Genomic DNA, 26,167 nt, shown 5'->3' with positions numbered 1-26,167 from the left:
CTGCTATGATCTAGCAAGGGAGACAGAAGGTATCAACTCAACTGGTGGTGATGAGAAAGGAAGGAGGGAATGGTTAGAGTCCAGCCACCAGAGAGAGAATTCACAGGGGGAATAAATGACAGGATTTGGTGATCAGTGGAATGTAAGGATTCTGGAAAAATCCAGAACGACTTGTTTTCTGGCTTCAGGTATTTGATTGGTTGCCAGATGCCTGCCAATCCCTAGGATACCGTGAGGTTGGAGTCTAGAGCCTGGGACTACTATTACAGCTTGATCCACGTGTTGAAGCAGTGTCAACAGGGGCCCGGGGAGGTTTCTCTTGAGGCCCTCCCACTTCACCCTCTGCATCCCTCTGGTCACCTCCACCTGCTGGTGGTGGCCCCTTCTGCTTTACCCAGCTCTTAGAACTGGCTGAAAGTTTGAAGTGTTAAGTAAATAGCTATGGCTTGAAGGATTAAGCCTTGATGAGGTGTCTGTACATTTAACCATAAAAACACTTTCAACAAACAAAACAACCATTCCTAAAGGCATACTCTCTTTTAGGCAAGCAAAGGGCTTTCTGGCATTCAATAAATTACGCGATGACAGTGGCCATCGGATCCAATACACACATAACGTTGGCCTCTGTGCTGCTTCACGTTAAGGAAACTGGAAGGAAACGTTCAAGTGCACGGCTCACACCATGTGCAATGTTTAAGACAAGCTATTCGGAAGCCATAGCTTGCCAAGTGCAATCTAATTTCAATCTCCTCCGCCATTCCCCTGGGCTTAAACCTCTTCCACTCCATCCACTCACACAGCTGGTGCAGGGCTCACACACCTCATGCCTGGTATCATGTCTCGAATCTGCCCAGTTCCTTGCTGTTCTGACAGTATTTCAGTTTCGGAATGGAAGGGGTCCAATCTGTAACCCATGTAAAGGTGAGCAGCTTCTCTCTGGAGACGGACTGACCTTTTTCAGCTGCACAAATGTGGGTCTGTGCCCTCTCGGGAACAATGGCTTCAGATCAATCGTGTTCCTGACATTACTCTGTAGCAGGAAGGGGTGTTGTAATTGGCCGAATCAATTCCCATTCATGGCTGAATGATGCAGAAAATCTGGATTCTTAACAGGACTTTCCAAACCAATAAGTAAGGAATGTCTGATGCTTGCTGCACGTACATTGCACTCGAAAGAACAAAGTGAAAAGTGCGCCTGCCCTTCGTGGTCCTCTCTGAGTGAGTATTTGCTTTTATCCCAGATCATCTGAGGTTTGGTGTTTGTCTCTTAACAACCTGACAGCTTCTAACAAAGCCTGTGCCTTCCTAATCAATTGCCTTCCATTAACCAACTAAAAGGTGCAGTGCATTCTAAAATATCTCTCCGTCCCACCTCAGAACTTCCTTCTGTTTCCCTGCCCGAGCATTGTCCTTGACTTTGAGCCTTCTTTATTCTCCTGCAGCTTCTGAACCTGGATAATCACCACCTCCACAGGCCGGTGGACCCCTCTTGCTAAATCTCTTTATGTGTCCTTTTCCCCTTTCTCCCTAATCTCCCCAAATTGTGGTTTCAAGTTCCGTGAGGCATACAATACTCCTCTCACAGGAGGGGGAAAATGAAACCCTGCTTAATCAGCTCCACCAGGCTCCGGTTTTGTGAGTATTCAAATTGCCTGTTACCAACCCCTGTGTGAAGTGGATTAACCCTTTCAGACTGAACTCGCCACTCCCTGCCATTCTCCTTCGAGCCCCTGTGTCTCCTTCGCTGTCCATCTCATTTAGCAGTAGTGCCCCTTGCAGAAAATCTTATTATGGCTTTAGAAGTTCTTGGGTGTATCTGTATCTTACCAATGAAATTTTAAGCTGAGTTGCACACATGTTTCTTCTTTTTGGCTTTTCGTTTATTTCTCCACCATTTTGCCTTTATATTGAACTCTGAAGTACCTAGCAGACATTGCCAGTGTAAATATCCTTACTGACAGCAGCCATGTTATCTTACAGACTGTGTTGATGACATACCACCTCAGTCACCAGGGAGCCTCGTTCATTACAAAGAGCAAGTTATGGCAAGACACAGTAAGACAGAATTTTCTTACACTTCCCTCACAGACACCAGCATGTGGAAGCCCTGGGGGAATATGATCTAAGGACTTGGCCATCAGAACAAACAAACAGAAAAGAACTCCACCAACAACAAAACAATGCTGGGAAAGATGGAAACATTGACAGCATGTTTATAAGGACTAGCCATTGTAACTGCTTTGAGAATATACCCAATGAAGACAAGTATACAGTTACTTAAGTGGGAGACAGAAGTGAAAACAAAACCGTGTTTTAATGGTAAATATGTCCTCCGTCCCTGTCATTTGCACAGGCTGCCATGACAAAGTACCACAGACTGAGTGGCTTAGACTACAGGAACGACTGTCTCATAGATCTGGAGGCTATAAGTCAAAAATCAAGGTGCTGGCAGCGTTGACTCCTTCTCAGCGTAGGAGGGAGGGATCTGTTCCAGGCCTGCCTCCCTGACTTATCAACAGATGGCTCTCTTTTCCCTGTGTTTCTTTATGTCATCTGCCCTCTATGCATATTTCTATCTAAATTCCCCTTCTTTGGGAGGACATTGTCTTATTAAATTAGGGCCCACCCTAATCACTTTATTGTAACTTGATTATCTCTGTAAAGACCCTATCTCCAAATAAGGTTTCATTATGAGGTATTGAGGAGTGTGGACGAAAGGGGCCACATGCTGACCTGACAAGCTCAGGGGAGGCCTGCATGGCAGTCTTGCAAACTCAGAGACCTAAAGTAACCACAAAGGATGGTCTGAAATTAAACTTTAACTAAAAGCAGGTATGGTGGGCAGTTACGTCCTAGGCCAGTATCTTCACTGACAAGGTCAACCTTTACCTTAACTGAGCCTATCTGTCTTTTTGCATCTATGATAACATACCCTTGAAATGTCTGGGTAACTTGTGACTTCCCTGTATCTGGAGCTCCTGGGGCACAACCAAATGTGCTGGGCCCCAGGACAGATACCATAAATTCCTTCATCATCATGTTAATTGTTCCTGCACCCACCTAAGTATGTGTCCATCATTTTACTTTTTATCCAATCCCAGGGGTTTCCCTGCTTTGCTTATCCCTCCTCCTTAATCTATCACCAATGAATTTCATGTAACCCACCTATTTTCCTCCTTTGATTGCAATGTATAAATGCAGATGTAACCCCACCATTCTCCGGAGCATTATCTCAATCGGTTGAGGTTCTGCTTCCCGGCATATGTCGACAGTTTGGCTCAAATAAACTCACAAAAATTCTTTACAGGTTTCAATGTGTTTTTTTTTACGTTAACAGGAGTTAGGACTTCAACATATACATTTTGAGGGGGATACAATTCAACCCATAACTGGCCCCATGCTTCCTATTCAGGCTGGCTGCCTAATTTGCAGGGCCCCGTGTAAAATGAAAATTCAGGGCCCTGGCTGGGGCAGGGAAGTTGAGTCCATCTACATTTCCCATGAGCATGTGAGTGATTGCAACTTCCATGCCAGAAAGTGCTGGGAACACATTCAGCGCCTGGATTGGGAATGGGTGATAGGTTTGCGCTTAGTCCCCACTGAACATAGAGAGGTGCTGCCAGCGCAGGGGGACAGCGGCTGCCTTGCTCTGCCCTTAGATGCCAATGGCCATCCACTCCTAGACCCTGGGCCTCCAGTCCTCAACCCCAATGCAACCTGATTGGCAGGTAGGTGGAGGATAGGAATATGAAGGGGGAGGCTGAAAACCCATCCAGGGAAGTAGGGACTGAGCTTGAGATATGTTTAAGCCCCTGGCTCGTGCTCCATTGCCCCATAAGACTTCATGCCCAGAGCACAAATTCAAAGGTAAAAATGTTTAAGAATTCCAAGACCCCAAACCACAGAGCATTAACCCCCAAGTTCAAGGCCCTTCTGAGCATGAGTCCCTAGGAGACTGCCCAGGTTACATGCCCATAAAGCCCACCCTGTTCTTATTTGTACAAGGCTAACACGATAGGAAAAAGACTGTGGAAAACTGCAGAACATTTCTTTCAGGGTAGAGCTGCTTGAAGGTAGAGAGCATCTGCCTTGCTTTCCCCATTTGCACAATGGGTTTAAAATTAGTGCTGGCCTCATCCGGATCCTGATAATGATTACCTCAATCCCTATGGGCACTTTATAAATATTAATAAGAAAAAAGCAAATCTTAACTCTGAACACAAAATAGCAGTGAAATAGGACAAATATTATAGTTAAATAATCACTTAGAATTTCCTGTTTATATTTTCATAATTGAAAAGGAAAGTTCTCAGACTCATAGATACAGAGATCAGACTGATGGTTGCCAGAGGGGAGGGGGATTGGGAGCCTTGGTGAAAAAGGTGAAGAGATTAAGAAGTAAAAATTGGTAGTCACAGAATAGTCATGGGGATGTAAAGTACCTCACAGAGAATATAGTCAATAATACTGTATTGTAATAACTGTCGGTGCTAGGTGGGTACTTGAAATATTGGAAAAACACTTTGTAAAGTATATGATTGTCTAACCACTATGCATACACCTGAAACCAATACAAAAGAAATTTTAAAAAAGAAAAGGAAAGTTCCCAAGAGCAGAATGTCAAACACCAGAAACAGTGAACATTTTTTATTAGCATATTTCTTTGGAACTGTGGTAGTCTGGAAAGTGCCATAAATTAAAAAGTCATGTGGACACACACAGAACAGGAACCTCTTGCTGTTTTGTTTAGCTCTGTTTCATTAGAACCTAATTTATAGAAATTATAATAATATACCTCCATTTTTATTGAGTGGCTTTATAAAATATTCTTCTCCAAGTGTTTATAAGGTGTTTTGTTTGTTTTATAAACTGTAATATTTCCTTTGATCAATTAAAAATATAATTTATGTTCCTAGGTTTGAATTGAAACATCTCTTCAAAGCCTTCTAAGGATAATTTCTAAAAGAAAATGGGCGCAAAGGTCTATACATGTTTCAAGTATGTTACATTAATAGATCATAAGAGGATTCATCACAGAGGGATGAGTTCACAAGAGGCAAAAAAAAGGGGGGGAATTATTTCTTCAGAAAACCTGATGTAAATAAGCAAATTGTTAGGTCAAGGAAGGGGAGCTGAGGGGACAACTGAGCTCTCTGTGTGGCTCAACCTTTCCAGTCATAGGCTTGGAATCCCCATTGTGTGGTATCAGTTACTGCGCCAGCCAACAATAGGAAAAGAGGTTAGGAGCTTAGTGAGAAATTGTAAAAAGAGCTAGGAAAACTGGAAGTCCATTCTGACTCTCAGAAGCTCAGGGGAAAGGAGCCAGTGAGAGAAACTGAGATGAGAATTGCATGAAGTGGAAGAGGTTCTGAGAGATGACCAACAGAGACGGGAGAAACAAAGTCAAATGGCTGGAGTGATTTATGGTCAGGACGGGCAGTTAAACCAGTATCTGACATGCTTTCACTTCAACTCCAAATCCTCAGAGTTTAGGAATCACCTAGAAAAATAAAAAGCAATCAAAAGCTCTGCACATTTTGCTTCATGAACTATTCACTCCCACATGTGGGAAGTACTGGTTTGGAAAAGGAGGAGCTGCAGAGAGAGACTTGCCTCCAGTTCCTCTTGCCACAAAATTAAATCACACGCTGCCTTCAAACATCAGGATGACCTATTTAATAGAGTCACAAGGCTATCCAAAAGTTCTTTGCATTAGTGTTTAAGTGGCTGGTTCGAATCTCCACTCTACAAGTTCCTGTAGATTACTCATTACTTAACCCTCCGTGATCAGTAAAAGAAGAGTATGTATTAACAGTACTTGAGTTTGGTGAGGATTCAATGTGTTAATATATGTAAAAGAGCACATAGTAACCAATCCCCAAATGTTAGGTATTATTAGGGGCAGTTGAAGGAGCCTTTTCACCTTTGCATTAGGAATGGAAGCTACGGGGGAAATCTCAGGGTAAGGACTTCTCCCCACTGCTGACTCCAGGCGGTGATTCTCATCACCCTCCTTCAGAAACCTCTCCCGGGTGGCACCCTGTCTTTCCTTCCTTGACCCTGAGATGCACCACCCTGAACCTCTTCCTCACATTCACTATGTGACACCAGCAGATCCTCCGTTGTCCTCCCCACTCCAAAGCCTTTAACTTGCACACAGATGACCCAACACTCTGTCCTGGTGTTATCTCCATTGCAGGTTGTGGCCCATTGAATGGGTCATGAGGTCAATTTAATGACGAGCATTACAAAACAAAAGAGAAGGGAAGAGAGTAGCAAAGCAGCTGCACATCCTATTATGTAAGGACATTTTTTTGACGAAACTTTTTTCAGACATGGATGTCTGTACTGCTCTGGAGGCTTGTTTCCTCAACCTCTGCTCCGAGGACCTGCTCTCCACTTCAGTGACCACTCCTACAACCAACCCTTGGCTCTGGTCACGGCTGAGAACGAATCTACCTCCACAACTCCTTAGTTCCATTGTACAGTCTACCCCTCTGATTCTGCCATTTCTCCCATCTCCTAACTTTCAGTGAGTCTATCACTTTTTATTTTCTTCCTCTTTACCCCATAAAAGTCTTAATGCAAACTATCTGCTCCTTAATATTTCTACTGGGACTGACTTTTTAGCTTGGGTCATCAGCGTCTTTTTTCATGGGAAATTGTGTTAACCTTCCAGATGGTCTTTTTGCTGCTCTTCAAATTACCCTTTTCATGTCCCAAACTGACCATGCCATTCCTAAACCTAAAAGTGTGCTCTGGTTTCCCTTTGTCCAAACTCACAAGACCCTTCTCAGCAGTACCCAATCACCAATCAGATTTTCCCCCTTTTAAGCATAGTCTCTCCAACCAAACTCTTCATTCCTCATCTCTCTATACCAGCCGTGGGCAAGCTACGGCCCGCGGGCCGGATTCAGCCCGTTTGAAATGAATAAAACTAAAAAAAAAAAAAAGACCGTACCCTTTTATGTAATGATGTTTACTTTGAATTTATATTAGTTCACACAAACACTCCATCCATGCTTTTGTTCCGGCCCTCCGGTCCAGTTTAAGAACCCATTGTGGCCCTCGAGTCAAAAAGTTTGCCCACCCCTGCTCTATACTGTATATGCTTCCAAATATAGGCATGTCACAGCTTCCTGTCCTGCCATGACCCTATTCTGGGGGTCTACTCATCCACAGTACCTATTGGGGCAGCATCCCTGTGTGCATCTCACACCCCTACATGGCCTACCAGCCATGAGAAGGCCTCTGATTCCAGGGCAGAGCACAGGGACTGGCCAGCCAGCTGTGACCAGTGTGGCCAGATTCCTCTCCTATGAAATTAAGGAACTCTTCCCAGGATGCTGTGGGAACTACACATGAAAAGTCCTGCAAGTTGAAGCAGAAAAAACTAGTTCACAGAAGGAGAACCAAACAGGGACCATCAAGCAGCCCCTGACAGAAAGAAAGAAAAAATATTTGGTTCATTCCAGTGGCTTGTTCTTGGTTTCCCCAGAAGCCTTGGGTCACGCCCAGCACTTGCTGTTGTGTAATATGGCCAACATTTTCCTCGAGGGGCCTGTGTTCACATCCATAAAATGAGAGAGTTGGGCTAGGTGATGACGCTGAGTAATTTTAAGTAACTTGCCCAAGGTCACAGAGATGGTAAACAGTAGTGCCAGGATTTGAACCCAGGCAGTCTGATTCCTAGAGCCCATGAATTTAACTACTAAACGACACTGCATCTACTTATTTTTAGTGCAAAATCATTGACAAATGATTGAAAAGTGAGCACAATACCATCAATTATCTGCCTCCCCCTCCCCTGAAAGGCCGGGTGCTTATAACACACATCAGAATGATCAATTGTTTGATAATACATATCAAACAATTCAGATAAAAAATACTACGTGCGTAATCTGCCTTGCATTATTACATGTCATGTATTAGTGGATATGGAACTGAAATAGGTGCATATTTTTTTCCTAGTTAATCTGTGGAAGCCAATCATGTCTAAAAGCAAGTCAGTGTGGTGCATTGAACACAATGGTAAACCGAGACACCCCAAAACACAGCTACACCTCAGCTTCCATGCCTGAAAAACGGATGGCTAGAGGAGACAATGTGTCAGGTCCCTTCCAGTGCTAAGATTTTGGTTTTTCCATTTGTGTATAGGCAGGAAAAACTTGATTTCAAACCTGTCTAGATTATACTTGAAATTTCACTGATGTGGGTGTTTGGAGTCCAGGAGGGGAGCCTTTTTGAGGATTGGGACACTCAATGCCACATAATCTCTGTGCTCCTTAGAACGCCAGAGGCAGCATTTTCATATCTGAAGAATCTCTGTGCCAACTGTGTCATATGCTGTCACCTGGAACATATAGGAAGTAGCAGATGGTCTGGCTTCAGAACGTCCTTGAGTACTAAAGAGAAGGCACTGCTTAGAAACCTCTCGGGCCAGGATTTGGGTCGGCTACATATAGAAAGGCTTAGCCCATCCGTGCTAAACCCTGCTCAGAGGATCACAGCGCATTCTCTCTGTGTGGCTCGGTTCCAGCTCCTGTCCCAGGGGCTGCTGCTGCCCCGTCCTAGGTACCTAGTGCTCAGGCAAAGCCCACACTTTAAAACGGAGTAAGTACCACACAGTAAACTCTTAGTGGCCACGGATCACACCGCAGGTCAGATGTGCATCCACAGAAGCATTTTTACTGAACTGACCCAGGAGGGAAGAGGCCTCCTTCCTTTGGCCACTTTGGAATAAGAACTGCTCAACCTGCTCCTGACAACGCCTCCTGGGAGTGCGAGAGAATACAGTTCAGAAAAGACACTTCAAAAATGCACACACGAGATGTTGAGAGGGAGAACAATGAACGTAGCCATGGATGACACCTTGTTTTACCCCCTCTCCGAACTTATCCCCAAAGGGAGAGCGGATGGAGGCCGCCCCAGGCTCCCACTGGTTGGTTGAACTTCCCCCTGCGTCCCTTCACACGGAGCCTCCACTTTCGGATGCTGTCTTCTCTGCTGCTGAGGCAGCCCGTGCAGTTATTCACTAACGGGGCCCCTGCAGGACAGCCTCGCATGTCTCTTTACACATCCCTTTACCAATCTTACGTATAGTCGGTGCCCAACAAATGTTTGGTGAGCTGACCCGTGTGTGCGCACATGTGTTGCAGGTGGGGCGGGAGGCGGGTTACTTTGAAGGAACTCTCCATCCCTGGGGTGCCACGGGCCTTACGAAGGGTCTCCCTTAATCCTCAGCCGGCCTATGGATAGCGCAGACCCCATTGTCCATAACGAGGGAAAATGAGGACAAAACGGCAACTTGCTCCAGTTCCCACAGCTGGTCAGGGCCACAGGGGCGCCTCTCCCCCATCAGGTCTGAGAGGCGATAACAGAGAAGATTAAGCTTTCTTCCCCTCTGTGGGCCACTCCACAAGTGGCGGCGCACACCCAGAGCACTTGCTTTGGGAGGGGACAAAATGGAACATCTTTTTGCCATCATTTATCCTAGAGATGCTCCTCCCAAATAAACAATTCTCGGAAGCTGACGTTCTGAACCGCCTCCTAACCTCCTTTGCCCCGCTCGCGCGCGCGGCCAGAGCTGAGCAGAATTGCCTGCAAGCCCAGGCCCCGCCCCTCCTTGCGCCCCGGGCTGAAGCTGGAGGATGCGGCGCGAGGAAGGGGGTGCGGGACTCTGAGGAAGGGGTGCAGGGCTTGCTCAGACTGCAGATAGGCGGCCACCAGGTAACTCGGCCTCCCTGGCTGCCCTCGCTCGCCGCCCAGGTTCGCCCTTTCTCCACCCCTTTGCCTACCCCAGCCCCGACGTGCCGATCTGGTCCCTCCACCCGGGGTGCACTCACCCTGCCACTCGGGAACCGGCTCGGGAGAAGGAGCCGCCGGCGCTCCCAGCAACAGCAGCAGCAGCAGCGACCACAGCAGCAGCATCGCTAACCACTAGGCTCGCCGGGCGCCCAGTGCCTCTGCCCGGAGCGGGGTGGGGGCGGGGCGGGGGGCAGCGCCCGGGCCCCAGCGCCTGGCCCTGCGGCGCGGGAGGCGGAAACTCAGCACCTTCGCGCTCCACCCCTCCCGAGGATCTCACCACCCCTGTGCCCCCGAGAGTCACTCAGTCACCCCTGTTACTACTGTGTGCGGACACACCGGGCTCCGGGCTGGGAGACTGGAAAGCCGCGGGAGGCTTTCACCGCCCTACCCACTCCGGCTCCTAAAAAGGAGGAGGAGGAGGAGGAGGGGGTGGACCATCTGCCCATCCCACAAATTCCTGCCTGTGGGGTGGGCGGAGGGGTTGGGAGGGAGGGAGGCTGCCCTGTGCACCTCCTCCAGCTTCCAGCGGGGCGGGGTTGGGGGGGGGGGAGGTAGCGGGGGAGGGCGGGAGGGGCCTATAAATTAGTTGAGAATCTCTGGGACAGGAAGTCTGACATCTGGGTTTGCAAAACGCCCGGATTCTGGTAAACACTGCGGGTTTGGCAGCAGGCAGCTTGGTGTAAACCAAACTGCTCCGTGAACCCGGGCTCATTAGGGGCGCTCTGGACCCCCTTCCTCTGGAACGTGGACAGCTGGAGATCTCTGAGGCTCAGTGCACGGGGTCTGCATGCTCCTCACTGCAGAGTACCCCAAGGTTCTTCCATTCTTGAGCTCCTTTCCGTTTTAAAAACAACTTTCCCCTTCCATCTCCTTGAATCTCCCATTCCAGCAAGACAGCTGGGTTATCTATACCACGTTTGGGCTGTTGTCCCATTATCTCATTTTATAGCTGAGAAAACTCATCCAGAAAGGCAAAGTGATTTGCTCTAGGTTACTCCTTAATCTAGAAGTTACTCCTTAAACTGCTAAGAAGGAAAACCCTGACTAGATTGTAGTCCTCCTAACTGCAGTCTTTCAAATAACCAGCAGAACACAAGAAACATTTGATATTCGTGAGACCTTTCCGAACAGGATCTTGACATTAGTGATTAAAATATGAGAAGAAAGCAAGCAAAGGAAGCTTTTAAAAAGCAGATAAAATGGTGCAATCGTGGAGGACCATGCGTTTCTCAGCTGATGTTTTTTAGCAACACTGTCTTAGATTTATTTCTGCATCCCTCCCTCCATTCACATGTTGAAGCCCCAATCCCCCAGTGTGATTGTATTTGCAGATCAGGCCTTTAGGACTTAATTAAGGTTTAAATGAGGTTGCAAGGGTGGGGTGCTAGATAGGACCGGTGGCCTTATAAGAAGAGATAGAGCAATCTTTCCACCTGCAGGCACCAAGGAAAGGCCCCGTTAGGACAAAATGAGAAGGTGGCCATCTGCAACCCAGAAATAGGACCCTTATCAAAACTCTTGATCTTGGACTTTCCAGCCGCCAGAACTGTGAGAAATAAATTTCCGTTGTTTAAACCACCCAGTCTAGGCCTGGCCAGCATGGCTCAGTGGTTGAGCATTGACCTAGGAAACAGGAGGTCACGGTTCAATTCCCGGTCAGAGAGCACATGCCTGGGTTGCACATCGATCCGCAGTGTAGGGCACGCAGGAGGCAGCCAATCAGTGATTCTTTCTCATCAATGATGTTTCTCTCTCTCTCTCTCTCTCTCCTTTCCTCTCTGACATCAATAAAAATATTTTAAAAATAAATAAATAAAAAATAAACCACCAAGTCTAGCATATTTTGTTATGGCAGGCCAAGCAGACTAACACATTGCCTTAGCCTGGTTCCCCAGAAAGCAGAACTTGGGGTGAGATCTCTGGGAAGGTGTGGAGTTCAAGATCAGAGTGAAATAGGGAAGAAGGGAACGTCTCTGTTGTGGCCACTACAGTAGCAACATGTGCACAGACCTGCAGTAACCTCAGCAGGCCTCAACACTGTCTGCCCTGTAGGCTCACTGTCCCTGCTGGTTAAGGGAAACCGAGGGTTATTCACTACTCTGCACATTTCCATGGCAGAGCTAAACTTCAAGCATGCTCCCCTGTCTTGGCATTCATGAAGCTCCAGGGACAGCAACAGTGGGAACAGAACAGTGGGAACAGCAACAGGTGCAGGAACAGGTGCAGAGGTGAAGTGCTGTCAGGTTGCTCCAGAGGGAACTGAGGGAAGTGTGTGCAGGGCTGGCTGCCACAGAGGTGGCTGGACTAAGAGGTGTGGCTGAGAGGATGTATGAGACTCCAGTGTGTGTCCCTAGTCAATAGCATATCATTTTTTTTTATTTTAACTTTTTTTTTATTGCTTAAAATATTACAAAGAGTAGTACATTTGTCTCCTTTTTCCCCCCTTTGACCTTCCCCCAGCCTCCCCTACTCCCCAGTGTCTTGTATCCATTGATTAAGCTTATATGCATGCATGCAAGTCCTTTGGTTGATCTCTTACCCCCAATAGCATATCATTTTATACAGAAGGCAACATCCCTGCCTGAATACACATTGAAAAGGGATGCTTTCCAATACCAAACTATATAGACTTCAAGCACAAAGTGTTTAGCAATCTCTCCTATGGCCTCAGCACTACATTGTGTGCTATGGGAATATCCCCGAAGTAGATGATTCAGCTCTGTCCGAGTGGGCTGGCATCCACTGCAGCACCAGGTGCAATCCACGTGGCATCATTAGGTAGTACAGTGCCACACTGAGGTTCATCTTTGGTGAGGTGCAGTGCAGTGAGTCAGAAGGAGAGAGGCAGGAGGATCTAAAGGGGTCACGCAGGGTTAGATGTGCTCAGATAGGGTTGGGAAGAAGAGGTTATTCCAGGATGGGAAGAAGTTGTGAGGAAAAATACAAAGGTCGGAATGAGAAATGTTTATATGGGAGACAGAGAGTAGGCGGGCCTGGCTGGAGCAAAGGGCAGGTTTTGGGGCACTCTGATGAATGAGGGTGGCTACAGGACACTGGGCTACCTCCCACTGGCTGTGGGATCTGGCTGAAATAGTCATCTGTTATGAGATTCAGTTTTATCTTCTAAAAAAAGAAAAAAAGAAAAAACCTTCCCTGATCCACAGCAGATAATATTCTAAAGTAGCAGTGCTAGGAATATGAGCAGGATAAAGAGGGGAACCAAGCCATATTTTATCTCCAGAGCAATTAGTGTAATGAACAAAGGCGATGACAGCTTCCTGGCCTACTCACATCACATTTCCTATTCAAGAGTGGGAAGACTCAGAAAAAGCGCTCATTTCCATGTCTTCCGGAAGTATTGCAGCTCTGAGGTGGAAATCTGTGGCAGAGAGCCTTTCAGCCTTCAGGAAAATGATCCTCCCCCATAACCCAGTCCTGTGTGTGTTTCAGATTTATGAAGCAGGGGGATGTAATGGTTAAAAGAGCCTCTCCGCCACCTACCAGCAGGTGGCTTAGCCTCCCTTAGCCTCAGTTTCCTTCTGTGTAAAATGTAAATGGTGGTGTTTGTTTCATAGAGTCACTGTATTAAATGAGATAGGTTTGTGCGGTGCTTGGCATGGAGTCTGGTGTATTGTCAGCATTCATTCCTGGGAGCTGTGAGTGTGTGGGAAGGGAGCAGGGCAGCAAAGGGAAGAGCAACAGAGAGCTCAGAATCACATGCTACAGAGCACTGTTCTGTTGGAATGTCCCCTGACCCAGCTATGAGCAGGCCACCAGAGCTCTGCGCCTGCGGGCCTTCGTACGCCTTTCCATGACTCAATTTGTCATTTTAAATTGGAATTTGTTATTTAATTATACCTCTCACTTGAATGTGAGTCCCTTAAGAAACCAAATATATTTTCCTTCTCTTTGAATCCCCAGGGCAGCAAAGTTCCTGGCCTTAGTAAGTTCTCAAAAAGTCTCTGCTGAATGAATAAATAAATGAAGAACAGAATGGGCTTGAAAGAAATATAGTGTTTCTAATCATTTGAAACTGAAGAAAGATATTAGAAACCCGAGTCATGTTGAATGAAATCACTGAAGACACTTTAGAGATTTAAAACTCAATGTATGGGTTATAGTGAGGGTCAAAATTAACAATTTTTTGTGTGTGCACTATAGGAATCAGGGTCTCAGCAAGAAAGGATTTATTGTTAAGGTTTAATGAAAAAAACTGTTTACAAAGGTATGAACAGGGTGAAGGGTACCAAGCAGGATGGTGAAGACCTAATTTCTAACCAAGTGCAGGAAACTGTCATTACTACACTGGGTCTGAAGGATCAAGGGCAGGGAACAGTTACAGGAGCCTCATGACAGTTGTACCTATGGGACAAGGAACACTTGACAGGACAGGAGAACAGTAACTACTACCAAACTGAAGGCTGTCAGGGAAGAAACTGAGAGAATAAATAGCCTGTCCTGTCTTCTCCTGCCCTTTGACCTCTTCCCATTAGCTGAACCCAGCCAGAAGTCAGCTCGCAGAGCACAGAACAGGGTGGAGAGCTATGGACAGTCAGTCTGGAGAGACAAGCAGAGAATAGTCAGCCTTCTATCAATCTTTGTACTTGTGCAGAGGATCCAACAAAGAACAGGACATAATGATTCGTTGCCTATGGTCACAGAGCTTAGAGTCCAGTGGGAGAAACAAACAGGCAGTCAAACAATGATACTAGTAATAGAGTAAAATGCATGTCATGATATGAGGATGTATCTGGAACATGACAAGTACTTAGAGGGGCCATGTATCAAGGCTTGGGGCTCAGAGAAGGCTAATAAGAAAAAGAGGCATCCAGACTGATATCTTGAATACTTAGCTGACTTCAAAAGATACAGTTAAGAGAATGGGAAGAAAATCCACCAGCTGGGACTAAACATCTGCAAATCATATATCTGATAAAGAACTTATATCTAGAATATATAAAGAACTCTCAGACCCAATAGAAAGAAAACAAACAATCCAAATAACAAATAGGAGATTTGCACAGGCACTTTACCAAAAAAGATATACAGATGGAAAATAAACACATGAAATGATTTTCAAGACCACTAAGCATTAAGGAAATGGAGATTTAAATGACAATGGTATACTACTATCCACCTACAACTATTATAATGGTTAAAATGAAAAAGTCTGACCACACTAAGTGTCAGCAAGGATGAAGAATGAGGAGAAACTAAAACACTGTTGACAGGAATATAAAATGGTGCAACCACTTTGGAAAACAATTTGGCAGTCTTTAAGAAAGTTAAAAAAACATATCACTACTTTGTTTTCTAGAGCTGCCATAATAAAGTACCACAACTAGGTGGCTTAAAACAGAAATTTATTCTCTCACAATTGTGTAGGCCATAAGTTAAAGTTCAAGGTGTCAGCAGAATTGATTCCTTCTTGAGACTCTGAGGGAGAATCTGTCCCATGCTCTCTCTCTCCTAATTTCTGATAGTTGCTGCCCATCTCCCCCACTACTTGGCTCATAGCTACATCACTACAATCTCTGTCTCCATTGTCACATGGCCGTCTCCCCGGTATATCTCTCTGGGTTCTCACATGGCCTTCTTTTTTTAAAAAAATTTATTTATTGCCTAAAGTTTTACATATGTCTCCTTTTTCTCCACTTGACCCGCCCCCCCCCCCTCCCACAGCCATTCCACCCCGGCAGCCCCCACCACCCTAGTGTCTGTGTCCATTTGTTATGCTAATATCACATGGCCTTCTTATAAGGACATTAGTCATTGGATTTAGGGCCACCCTAACCCAGTATGACTTCATTATAACTAATTATACCCCAAAAGACCCTATTTCCAAATAAATCACATTCTAAGGTTCCAGGTGGACATGGATTTTGAGGGACACTATTTAATCCAGTACAATGACCATCTGATCCAGCCATTCCACTCCTACGTATTTAAGGAAGAAAAATGCAAGCATAGTCCATACAAGATTTGTACATGAATGTTTATAACAGCTTTATTTGTAATAGCCAAAACTGAAAACAACTCAGATGCCTGTCAAGGGATGAATGGATAAATTTAGGGGTATCCATACAATGCAATTCTACTCAGTAATAAAAAGCAGTGCACTAGGAATGCATGCAACAACACAGCTGCATCTTGAAATAATGCTGAGTGAAGGAAGCTAGACCCCCCCCAAAAGGTATATATTTTATGAGTCATTTGTATAAAATTCTGGGAAATATACGCTTATCTATGGTGACAAAATGTAGATTAGTGGTTGCCTGAAAGGAGATGGGAATGGGGGATAGTGGGAGGAAAGGTACTTGAGAAACGCTTGTAGCAGAGATATTAGGTATTGAGGTAAGAAATTCTGGGGACATTGAAATTAATGAAAACCTGGGGGTAGGTCCAAAATCCTGTGTAAAATCTTTATGCTAAAGCCAACAGAAAGCCACTAAGGGATGTCATTGTGACTAGATTTATATGTTACGTTTTGAAGAGAATGTTCCTTCCGTAGTAGGGAGAATGGATTGCAGGGGAACAATTCATAAGAATTAGGAGGCAGGTACAGGAGTCCAGATAAAGAAATGGACCTTATGTGGACTACAAAGGAGACAGTGGAAGGTTGGGAGAAGTGAATACACAGTGTGAGATGTTCAAGAGGAAGGATCATCAAGACTCCGTGCTTGACCAAGTATGTTGGGGAGAAAGAGAGGAATCCCAAGAATGATGTCTCACTGGGCTCCACCCAATGAGAAAAAGTTTGGGGGACGAGTAGGATTTGAGTTTTTGATGTGTAGAGGCTTATGGGACATCCAGGTGGAAATGTCAGGGGGCTGTTGTATATATGGGTATCAGCAGCAGAAACAGGATGGGAGTAGAGATTTGGAGCATATACTAGTATGTGGTTGATAATTAAAGCCATGGGAATAGATGTGATTGTTGTAGCTGAGAGAGAAGGTGTGAAAAGAATCTGATGGACAGTGGGGGTTTGCAAAGAGGAATCTGGGGCCAGACTGTCAGTTTCAGATCCTGGCTTTGTCCCTCACTAGTGTGTGACTTCGGTGAGTTGCATGACCTCCATGTACCTTCATTGCCTCATCTGCACAATTGGCATAAGAATAGTGCAATTTCATTGGCTTGTTTTGGAGATAAAATGAATTAATAGCTGAAAAGTGCTTAGAACAGTGACTGACACAGTAAATACTCAGCAAAGGTAGTTTTTTTTATTAATTGTTATTACTTAAAACAAATAAAACATATTTTGGGGGCAAACAAAGAATGGGTATTGATTTTGTTTCTTGCTGGGTGGAGAGAAAAGCCATATTCTTGTCTCATTTCTTTTTAGTAACTGCCATTTAAGAGAGGCTTGCTATGTGCCAGGCTTTGCTCCCGGTGTAGTGATTAAGAGGGTTAGACTGCCTGGGTGGGAATCTGTTCTGTAACTATGACAAGTCACTACACCTCCACCAGTCAGTTTTCTTTCTGTAAAGTGGAATAATAAGAGTGTCCACCTGACCTTGCAGCATTATGTACAATAAACAAGATATGGAAGCAATCCAAGTGCCCATCAATAGACGAGTGGATAAAAAGGTTGTGGTGCATATATACAATGGAATATTACTTAGCCATTAAAAGAATAAGATCTTACCATTTGTGATAGCATGGATGGACCTAGAGGGTATTGTGCTAAGTGAAGTAAGTCAGTCAGAGAAAGACAAATACCAAATCATATGCAGAATATGTACTTATATGCAGAATCTAAAGAACAAAACAAACAAACAAACTAAATTGAAATAGACTCATAGATATAGAGAACAAATTGATGGTTGCTAGAGGGGTTGGGAGTTGGAAGACTGGGTTAAAAAGGTGAAGAGATTAAGAAGTAAAATTTGTTATTTACAAAATAGTCACAGGGATATATGGTCAATAATATTCTAACAACTATGTCTAGGCTAGGGCCAGATGGGAACTGGAAATATCAGATGGAACACTTTGTAAAGTATATGATTAGATTGTCTAACTACTGTGTTGTATATCTGAAATTAATACAAAATAGTATTGAATGTAAATTATAATTGAAAAATAAAATAAAATGTTCACCCTATAACATATATTGGAAAGCACACATAACCTGACAAATATTAAGTGCTCATGAAATATAACTATGATTATTAGATAATACCCACAACAACTACTCCACGAGGTAGGTGGTTCAGTCATTATATACCGATGAGGACACCGAATTTAAGTGACTTATTGTTAAAGTCCTACCCTGGGCTACCCATTAACTTTATGTAATAATCTATCTCATTAAGAGGTAACTGTACCATAGATAAAAGAGAATATATTTTATATGACATGAATTTTTAACTTTTTTAATATGTATTTTTAGCAGCTTTCCCCAGCCATTAATTAAACATTTCTGGATGTGTTCAAAATAGTACTTTGTGTCATGTTCTACCATGGTATTTTAACTAATAACACCCACAGTGGCTGGAGTACTAAAGGGTGAAAACAAATGAAAATTAATTGGGTCAAGGGCCAAGTTCAGTAGTGAGTTAATGAACTAGTTTTTCACCTTAGTCCAGACAGCAATTTACATCAATTTAATTTAATTCACGGCTTTCCCTGTGTGGTATTTAGCAGGAAAGAAAGTTCCACTCACTTGGAAGTTTTTGGTTGATCCTCTGTTTTGATTGGGTCTGTCAGGTGTCTTCAGTCTGCCCTGTCAGTGTGTAGCTGATTTCTGCACATTCATGCTCTCCTTCGGCTTCCCGTGTGAAACCTTGTTGAGGATGCGCAGAGGAAGCAGGCAAAGAGCCCGGCAGCCCTGAAAGAAAGAGGAGAACCCTCGACAGAGATATCTACCAGCAGCACATGCTCCCTGAAATGTAGCTAGCCCAGTGATGCTCAGCCCTCACTGTGGTCAGAGTCCCCTAGAGAGCTTTCTAAAAACCAGCACGCGGAGTTCCGTCCCCAGAGGTTCTGATTCAAGCCGTATGGGGTGGAACCCCAGCATTAGTATTTTTTTTAAAACTCCCAAGGTTATTGTAATGTGCAGCTAAGGTAGAGAACTTCTGGGTCTGTGCTCTGAACCCATGTTAGGTTCTGAATAGATGAGGACGGAAAGTAAGGATTTCACTGCAAAAAGGAAGTGAAATCTGCAATAAAACCCCCAGTTGGGGGAGAGCAGGCTAATTTTAAAGGTAAAATGTCCAATTGGCTGTAAAGGGAGGGAGAAGCACGCAGTGGGAAGCCACAGCGGACACGGCGTGGCTGTCAGGTGGGAAAGGTGCTGCCTGACTCCAGGAGCCCCCATTGGGAACCAGCGAATTGCCTTCTCAGGCTTGATTTTCTGGTTGTCACCCAGTGATCCGTAACTTAGAACTTACATAGAAAGGCTGGGGAGGGATCAATATTTATTTAGCACCTATTAATCATTTTCTAGCAATTTAGAATTTTTACTCCATTTAATATTCAGAAAAGTCTACAAGATATTTTTTGGAATCACCAATGTGCCTTTTAAATAAAAACAAAGTAGAGTGATCACTGCACCTTTTGATTTTCATCCAGAGACAACCCCAATAAATCCAGGCGGAGTCTGTGGGTGTGTTCACATATGCATGAAAGGGAGAAGGAGGAGGAAGGTAGATGGGTTAAAAATCTTTCTTCCTTCACTCAGAATAATTATTTTGAAGTACAGCCAGGTCGTTGCATGCATGAATAGTTCATTAATAGATGGGTTAAAATCTTTCTTCTGTTATTTCTTAGCTATTTTACTTTTGTCAAATGACATAATCTTGCTGAGTTTCCTCTCTACATGTGTGACAATAAAATCCAACCTTGCAGGATCATTGTAAGATAAGCAATAATGTAAGCCAAATGCCAGCCACAAGCAGGGCCCCCAGAAACACAGACAGCCATTCTCAGGGAGGGACATGATCCTGAGGGATCAGGGACAATGAGCCTCTGGCATGTTCAGACTTGTCTTATTGTGCAAGTTTTACTTTTTATTTTATTTTTTTTTTTAAGTTGGTCTCTTTTTATTGTATTTATTTTAATCTTCACCTGAGGATATTTTCCCATTGATTCTTCAGAGAAAGTGGAAGAGAGGGGGAAAGACAGAGAGAAACATGGATGTGAGAGAAACACGATTGGTTGCTTCCTGCACTAGGCCCGACCTGGGAGGACCCTGGAACCGAGGTAAGTGCCCTGGCTGGAATTGAACTCAGGACCCTTAGTCCGCAGGCCAATGCTCTGTCCACTGAGCCAAACTGGCTAGGGCATGCAAGTTTTATTTTTAAGTCAATTCAAAATTCTAAAGCTCAGGGTAGAAGAGATAATGGGGATTAGACATGAGCTAGTCATGGGGCTCTAAAAAGAAATTTGTAGATAAAGGTTTCACCTATACCAGTGGTCGGCAAACTCATTAGTCAACAGAGCCAGATATCAACACTACAACGATTGAAATTTCTTTTGAGAGCCAAATTTTTTAAACTTAAACTATATAGGTAGGTACATTGTTATTAACTTAATTAGGGTACTCCTAAGCTGGCCTTTGCTAAAAACGTCCTCAATCTGATTGAGGTACGTTTGCTGAGGTCGACCCCTTCCAACTCTCCCATCCACACTCATCTTGTATACTTGTTTCATCTATCTCCTTCCGTTCATCCTCTCTATATGTCCAAACCATCTCAACATACCTTTTTCAATCCTCAACACTACATCTTCTTTCACTCCACAACATTCCCTAAAATTAACTTAATAAACTTTACTTAAAGTTTTAAGTCAACTTAAAACAGGAATCACAGTGTTACCAAATGTCTAGATTTTGGAAAAGGAGAAGATACGGATGCTTAAATGACCAGGAATTTGTGAATATAACTTAATTTATCTTCCATTATATTTATAAATAAACCAGAGGCCCGATGCACGAAATTCGTACAGGAGTAGGCCTTCCTTCCCCCAGCTCCTAGCACTGGCTTCCCTCTGGCACCCGGGACCCGGGCTTCCCTTGCAGCCCCGGCTTCATCAGGAAGGTTGTCTGGAAGGATGTCTGATCTAATTAGCATATTATGCTTTTATTATTATAGATAGTAGTTTTGTTCCTCCACAATGGCTTTATTTATATTTTGTTACTAGAAAAAGGCAATCTATCTAATAATAGGATAATATGCAAATTGGTCGGGACACCGTCACAGTAACAACAACTCAGCAGGCTGTGTGCGCAGCAGGTGGGTGGGGACTTGCAGTGTCAGGGACAGGGACGGGGACTTGCAGCATTGGGGATGCGATGGTGGCTGCCACTTGCCCAGGGCCTGCCCCAGGCTCAGGCAAGCCGCCGATGACCACTGCTGCTTTGAGAGCCCGAGGCTCAGGCAATGAGGGCTGGGTGAGGCTCAGGCAAGCCGCAGTGGCTGCGAAGGCCAAGACTCAGGCAGTCTCGTGGCTGGCAGTGGCAGCAGCAGAGGCATGATGGGGGTGTCACCTTCCCCTGATTGCTGGGTCACCTCCTGCAGAGGGAGGCCAGAGGCAGCAGCAGCAAGGGGGTGATAGGGGCGGTGCCTTTCCCTGATCAGCCGGTCACCTCTGGCAGAGGGAGGCCAGATTGGCCCCGGGGGGAGCGGACCTAAGCCGTCAGTAGGATATCCCCTGAGGGCTCCTAGACTGTGAGAAGGGGCAGGCCAGGCTGAAGGACCCCCTCCCCCAGTGCACAAATTTCGTGCACCGGACCTCTAGTCTATATATATAAAAAGCCAGCAACTGGAATGCCAGAACAACCTGAATGACCGGTCACTATTATGCCCATGGTGACCAGTGAACCGGTCAGATTGGGGGTGAGGCCAGTGGCTAACCTCGTACAGCCCCTCCTCCTGGCTGGCCCTGCCCCTGTTCTCTCCCCCTACCCCAATAGGGCCAGCCGGCCAACCTCCTGCAGCCCCTCACCCCACCCGGCCACACCCCACCCCAATCAGGGGCAGGGCTGCTGGTCAACCGCCTGCAGCCCATCCCCCCACTGGCCCCACCCCCGATGGGCCCCCACCACCCTGATTGTCCCGTGGCCTCTCCCCCCCAGCCAGCTCTGCCCCAATTGCCCCCCTCCCACACCAATTGGGGGTAGGGCTGGTCAGCCAACCTCCCATGGCCCCTCCCCCAGCTGCTGACCCCCAATCGGCCCCCAAACCCCATTCTGGGGCATGGCCAGCTGGCCCCCCACCCACATCCCCTCCCCACAGCTGGCCCCATCCCCAATCAGCCCCTCCCTCCCTAATCAGGGGTGGGACCCGATGATCAATTGCCTGCAGCCCCTCCACTCTGCTGGCCCAGCCCTGATTGGGCCCCCATTGGGCCCCAATTGGGCCTCGATCAGGGTGGGCTGGCTGGACCCCACCCGTGCACTAATTCATGCACTGGGCCTCTAGTTTAGTAATATAAGGCCAGAAACCTCAGCCTTTTAGACTCAGATCAATGGGTTAAATAACATTTTTAATATATTTCTAGTGAATGCAGTGAAGCATAAAATTATCAAAGGCCTCTGTTGTAGTTTTATTGAGATAAAATGACAAACAAGTAATCACACAAATTTAAAATGTACAATTTGAAAAAATTTGACATGTCTAAACATGCATGGAACCATTATTACAATCAAGATAATGAACATATCCATCATCTCCATAAATTTCAAGGAGTTCCTTGATAGCCCTCTGTCCTATCCATCCCATCCAGACCCCAATCAACTTTGAATCTGCTTTCAGTCACTACAGATTAGTTAGCAATTCCCAGAATTTTACATAAATGAAATCATACAGTATATACTCTTTTTAAAATCTGGCTTCTTTCACTCAGAATAATTATTTTGAAGTATGGCCATGTTGTTGCATGCATTCATAGTTCATTTTTTTCTATTGCTGAGTAATATCCCATTGAATGGCTGTTGAGGGATATTGGAGTTATTACCAGTATTATACTATTACAAATAAAGTTGCTATGACGATTTATGTACAAGTCCTATTTGAATATATCTTTTAATTTTTCTTGGGTAAGTACCTATGAGTAGAATAACTGGATAATATTGTAGTTATATGTTTAACTTTTTAAGAAACTACCAAAGTGTTTTCCAAAGTGTCTGTGTCATTTTTAAAAAATATATATTTTATTGATTTTTTACAGAGAGGAAGGGAGAGGAATAGAGAGCTAGAAACATCGATGAGAGAGAAACATCGATCAGCTGCCTCCTGCACACCCCCTACTGGGGCTGTGCCCGCAACCAAGGTACATGTCCTTGACCGGAATGGAACCTGGGACCTTTCAGTCCGCAGGCTGATGCTCTATCCACTGAGCCAAACCGGTTAGGGCGTGTCTGTGTCATTTTACATTCCCACTGGTTTATGTGAGAGTCTTAGGTCCTCCATATCTTGTTATAGGTGGAATTGTGTTCTCCCAAAAGTTCTTGAAGTCTGAATCCCCAGTGCTTGTGAATGTGACCTCATTTGGAAACAAGATCTTTCTGGATGATCAAGTTAAGATAAGGTCATCATGACTGGTGTCTTTATGAAACATGGACACTTGGACACAGGGTCAGATGTGCACACCATTGCAGATGAAGACAGAGATTGAGGTGATGAATCTACAAGTCAAGGAATTCCAGAGATGTCCACAAACCACCAGATGCTGAGAGAGAGGCATAGAATAAACAGAGCTTTCCCTCACAGCCCTAAGAAGGAGCCAACCCTTCTGACACTGATTTTGGACTTTTAACTTCCAAAACTCTGAACCAATAAATTTCTGTTGTTTGAGCCACCTAATTTGTAGTACTTTGTTGTGGGAACCCTAGGAAGCTAATACACCTGCCAATACTTGGTATGGGGTTATTCTTTTAAATTTTAGCTATTCTAATAGTGTATGGTAGTATTTCACTGTTTTTTAAATTTGCGTTTCTCATATAGCATGGTGACTACAGTTAATAAGCATATAGAGACCACTTAATTTTGCTAAGAGAATAGATTTTAAATGTTCTTACCAAACAAAACAAAAAAGTAACAATGTGAAGTGATATGTTAACTAACTTAATTGTGGAAATCACTTTACAATGTACATATATATCAAACCATCATGTTGTACATTTTAAATAAATACAATTTTATTCACCAATTTTACTTAAAGAAAAACAAACTTGCAGTACTGTAATGACTAATAATGCTGAAAGTCTTTTTATGTGCTTATTTATATCCATATATTGCCTTTGGTGGAATATCTGTTTAAATGTTTTTCTCATTTCTAAAAATTTGATTCTTTTCCTTTTTAAAAAAATATTTATATTTATTTTAGAGGGAGGAAGGGAGAGGGAGAAAGAGATAGAAACACCAATCATGAGAGAGAATCATTGATTGGCTGCCTCCTGCAAGTCCCCTACTTGGGATTGAGCTTGCAACCCGGTCATGTGCCCTGACTGGGAATAGAACTATGACCTCCTGATTCATCAGTCAACACTCAACCACTGAGCCACATTGGCCGGGCTGATTATTTTCTTATTTACTGAGTTTTGAGAGGTCTTTATACATTCTATTGATTTCTAATAAAATTCCATTCTGATTAAAGAACATACTTTATATGACTTGAATTCTTTTAAATTTATTGAGATTTTTTGTGTGCGGTTGGAGGGTGGTCTATTTTCCTGAATATTTCATGTGTGCTTACTAAGAGTATGTCTACTGTTGTTGGGTAGTGTTCTACAGAGTTAATTAGGTAAGCTGGGACTATTGTAGGACTCACCTTGTTTCCTGTCTCTCAGGGATCACTATCCTTTAATGCCTGATGTCCAGTGTCTTGAAAACCATTGCTTCATGTATTTTGTTTGTTGTTACAGTTATTCCACCTTTTTTGGAAGCATAAATCTTATTATTTTTTAATAATATATTTTTATTGATTTCCGAGAGGGAGAGAGAGATAGAAACATCAATGATGAGAGGGAATCATTGATCGGCTGCCTCCTGCACACCGCGCACTGGGGATGGAGCCCGTAACCTGGTCATGTGCCCTGACCGGGACTTGAACTGTGACCTCCTGGTTCATAGGTCAATGCTCAACCACTGAGCCACACTGGCTGGGCCAGAACCCTTATTTTTAAGAGATATTTTTCTCTCATATCTGCATTTGACCTCTAAACTTGCTTTGGATGAAGAAGAAGAGGAGGCACAAAATTGATATTAGCATAGAAACTCTAGAAATCTGTACCAGAAACATTTTTTAAATGGCTCATGACTGCTTGGTTTTTCTCAAGGAGTGTTTTGTGTGTGTATGTGTGTGTGTGTGTGTGTGTGTGTGTGTAGTGTTAGTGTCCGAATGCATTCCATACTTATCTATAACATAGTTCAGAACCAATGAGTAAACTTAAAAAACAAACAAAATCTGAGCAGCTTAACTTCATGTAAAATCTTAGAAGCATGTTATTGAAATCTCTGGACTAAAATGTCTGTTTTATTTAAAGAGAATACTTCAGGCCCCCGGTCTTATATTGTGAAGGATTCTAAGAATGGAATATCAGGTTTTACTCCAATTTCACCAAAATGATATTGGGAGGAATGATATTGAAAGAGGCTGCACTAGGCTCCCACGCTGAGAAGCCTGCTAAGTGGTCCCCACAAGCCAGCAGCCACCCCTTTCCAGGCCAGGCCAGGCCTGTGTCCGAAGCTTCTTATTTATTTTAGGTAGTGGGGGGGGGCGGGGGGGGAGACACTCAAAGGGGGCTTGCGGGGGCACACTGACCAGGTCTTCCCTTCACCTTTCTTTTTCCAGGCTCCATAAAAAACTATTTACCTTCCATTAGCCCTGTTTTCCCTCAGGCCACACAGTAGAAAATACCATCACTTATCTGTGGTTTTCTTACCCAAGTCACATTCCAATTGCACTCTAGTTGCCATCCTTCTACTTTTAAATCTCCAAATCTTCCTGAACCATTACTCAGAGATGGTCTCTTGGGTTACTTCTACAGGGGTCGATCATCTCCAGTCGTGCTGGTTTTTATTGGTTTCATTTCTGGATTGATTTAGTTTCCCGCTCTGGAGATGGCATCTTTCCCTCTGTGAGCTGGGGAAAGATGCTTGTCTTAAGCCAAACCACCCACATAGCATAGTAGTACATTCTGTACCATTCCACTGCCTCAGTGTGATGAAATCCTGCCTTGGGGATTTCTCCCTGGTCCTTTGCATTCAATTGTATTCCCTGAGGGGGTTGTGTGACTCACCTCTGTAAATGACAGAAAATCTGTGCATCTCTTTACTACATCTTCCTGTTTTGACTTGCACTTTTTATTCAGGCAAATTCCTGTTTGTTAGTAAGAGCAATTATTTTCAAGAAAAGCTAA

The 26,167-nt window shown here is 44.4% G+C and overlaps 1 protein-coding gene across 1 annotated transcript in view; it reads right to left on the bottom strand.

Moving 5' to 3' along the window:
• The window catches only part of PLA2R1 (phospholipase A2 receptor 1), a 100,706-nt gene extending 90,512 nt beyond the window's left edge, over positions 1 to 10,194 (bottom strand). Inside the window, exon 1 of the mRNA XM_006083223.3 lies at positions 9,846 to 10,194. Within this exon, the coding sequence (XP_006083285.1) occupies positions 9,846 to 9,930 (85 nt within the window). The 5' untranslated portion in view covers positions 9,931 to 10,194. The remainder of the gene's footprint in view (positions 1 to 9,845) is intronic.
• Between the last annotated feature and the right edge of the window lie 15,973 nt (positions 10,195 to 26,167).

Source organism: Myotis lucifugus, unplaced genomic scaffold (genome assembly GCF_000147115.1).
Source record: "Myotis lucifugus unplaced genomic scaffold, Myoluc2.0 scaffold_5, whole genome shotgun sequence".
Taxonomy (NCBI): domain Eukaryota; kingdom Metazoa; phylum Chordata; class Mammalia; order Chiroptera; family Vespertilionidae; genus Myotis; species Myotis lucifugus.
The sequence above is the reverse complement of the archived record's forward strand: the minus strand, read 5'-3'. Positions and strand labels throughout refer to the sequence as shown.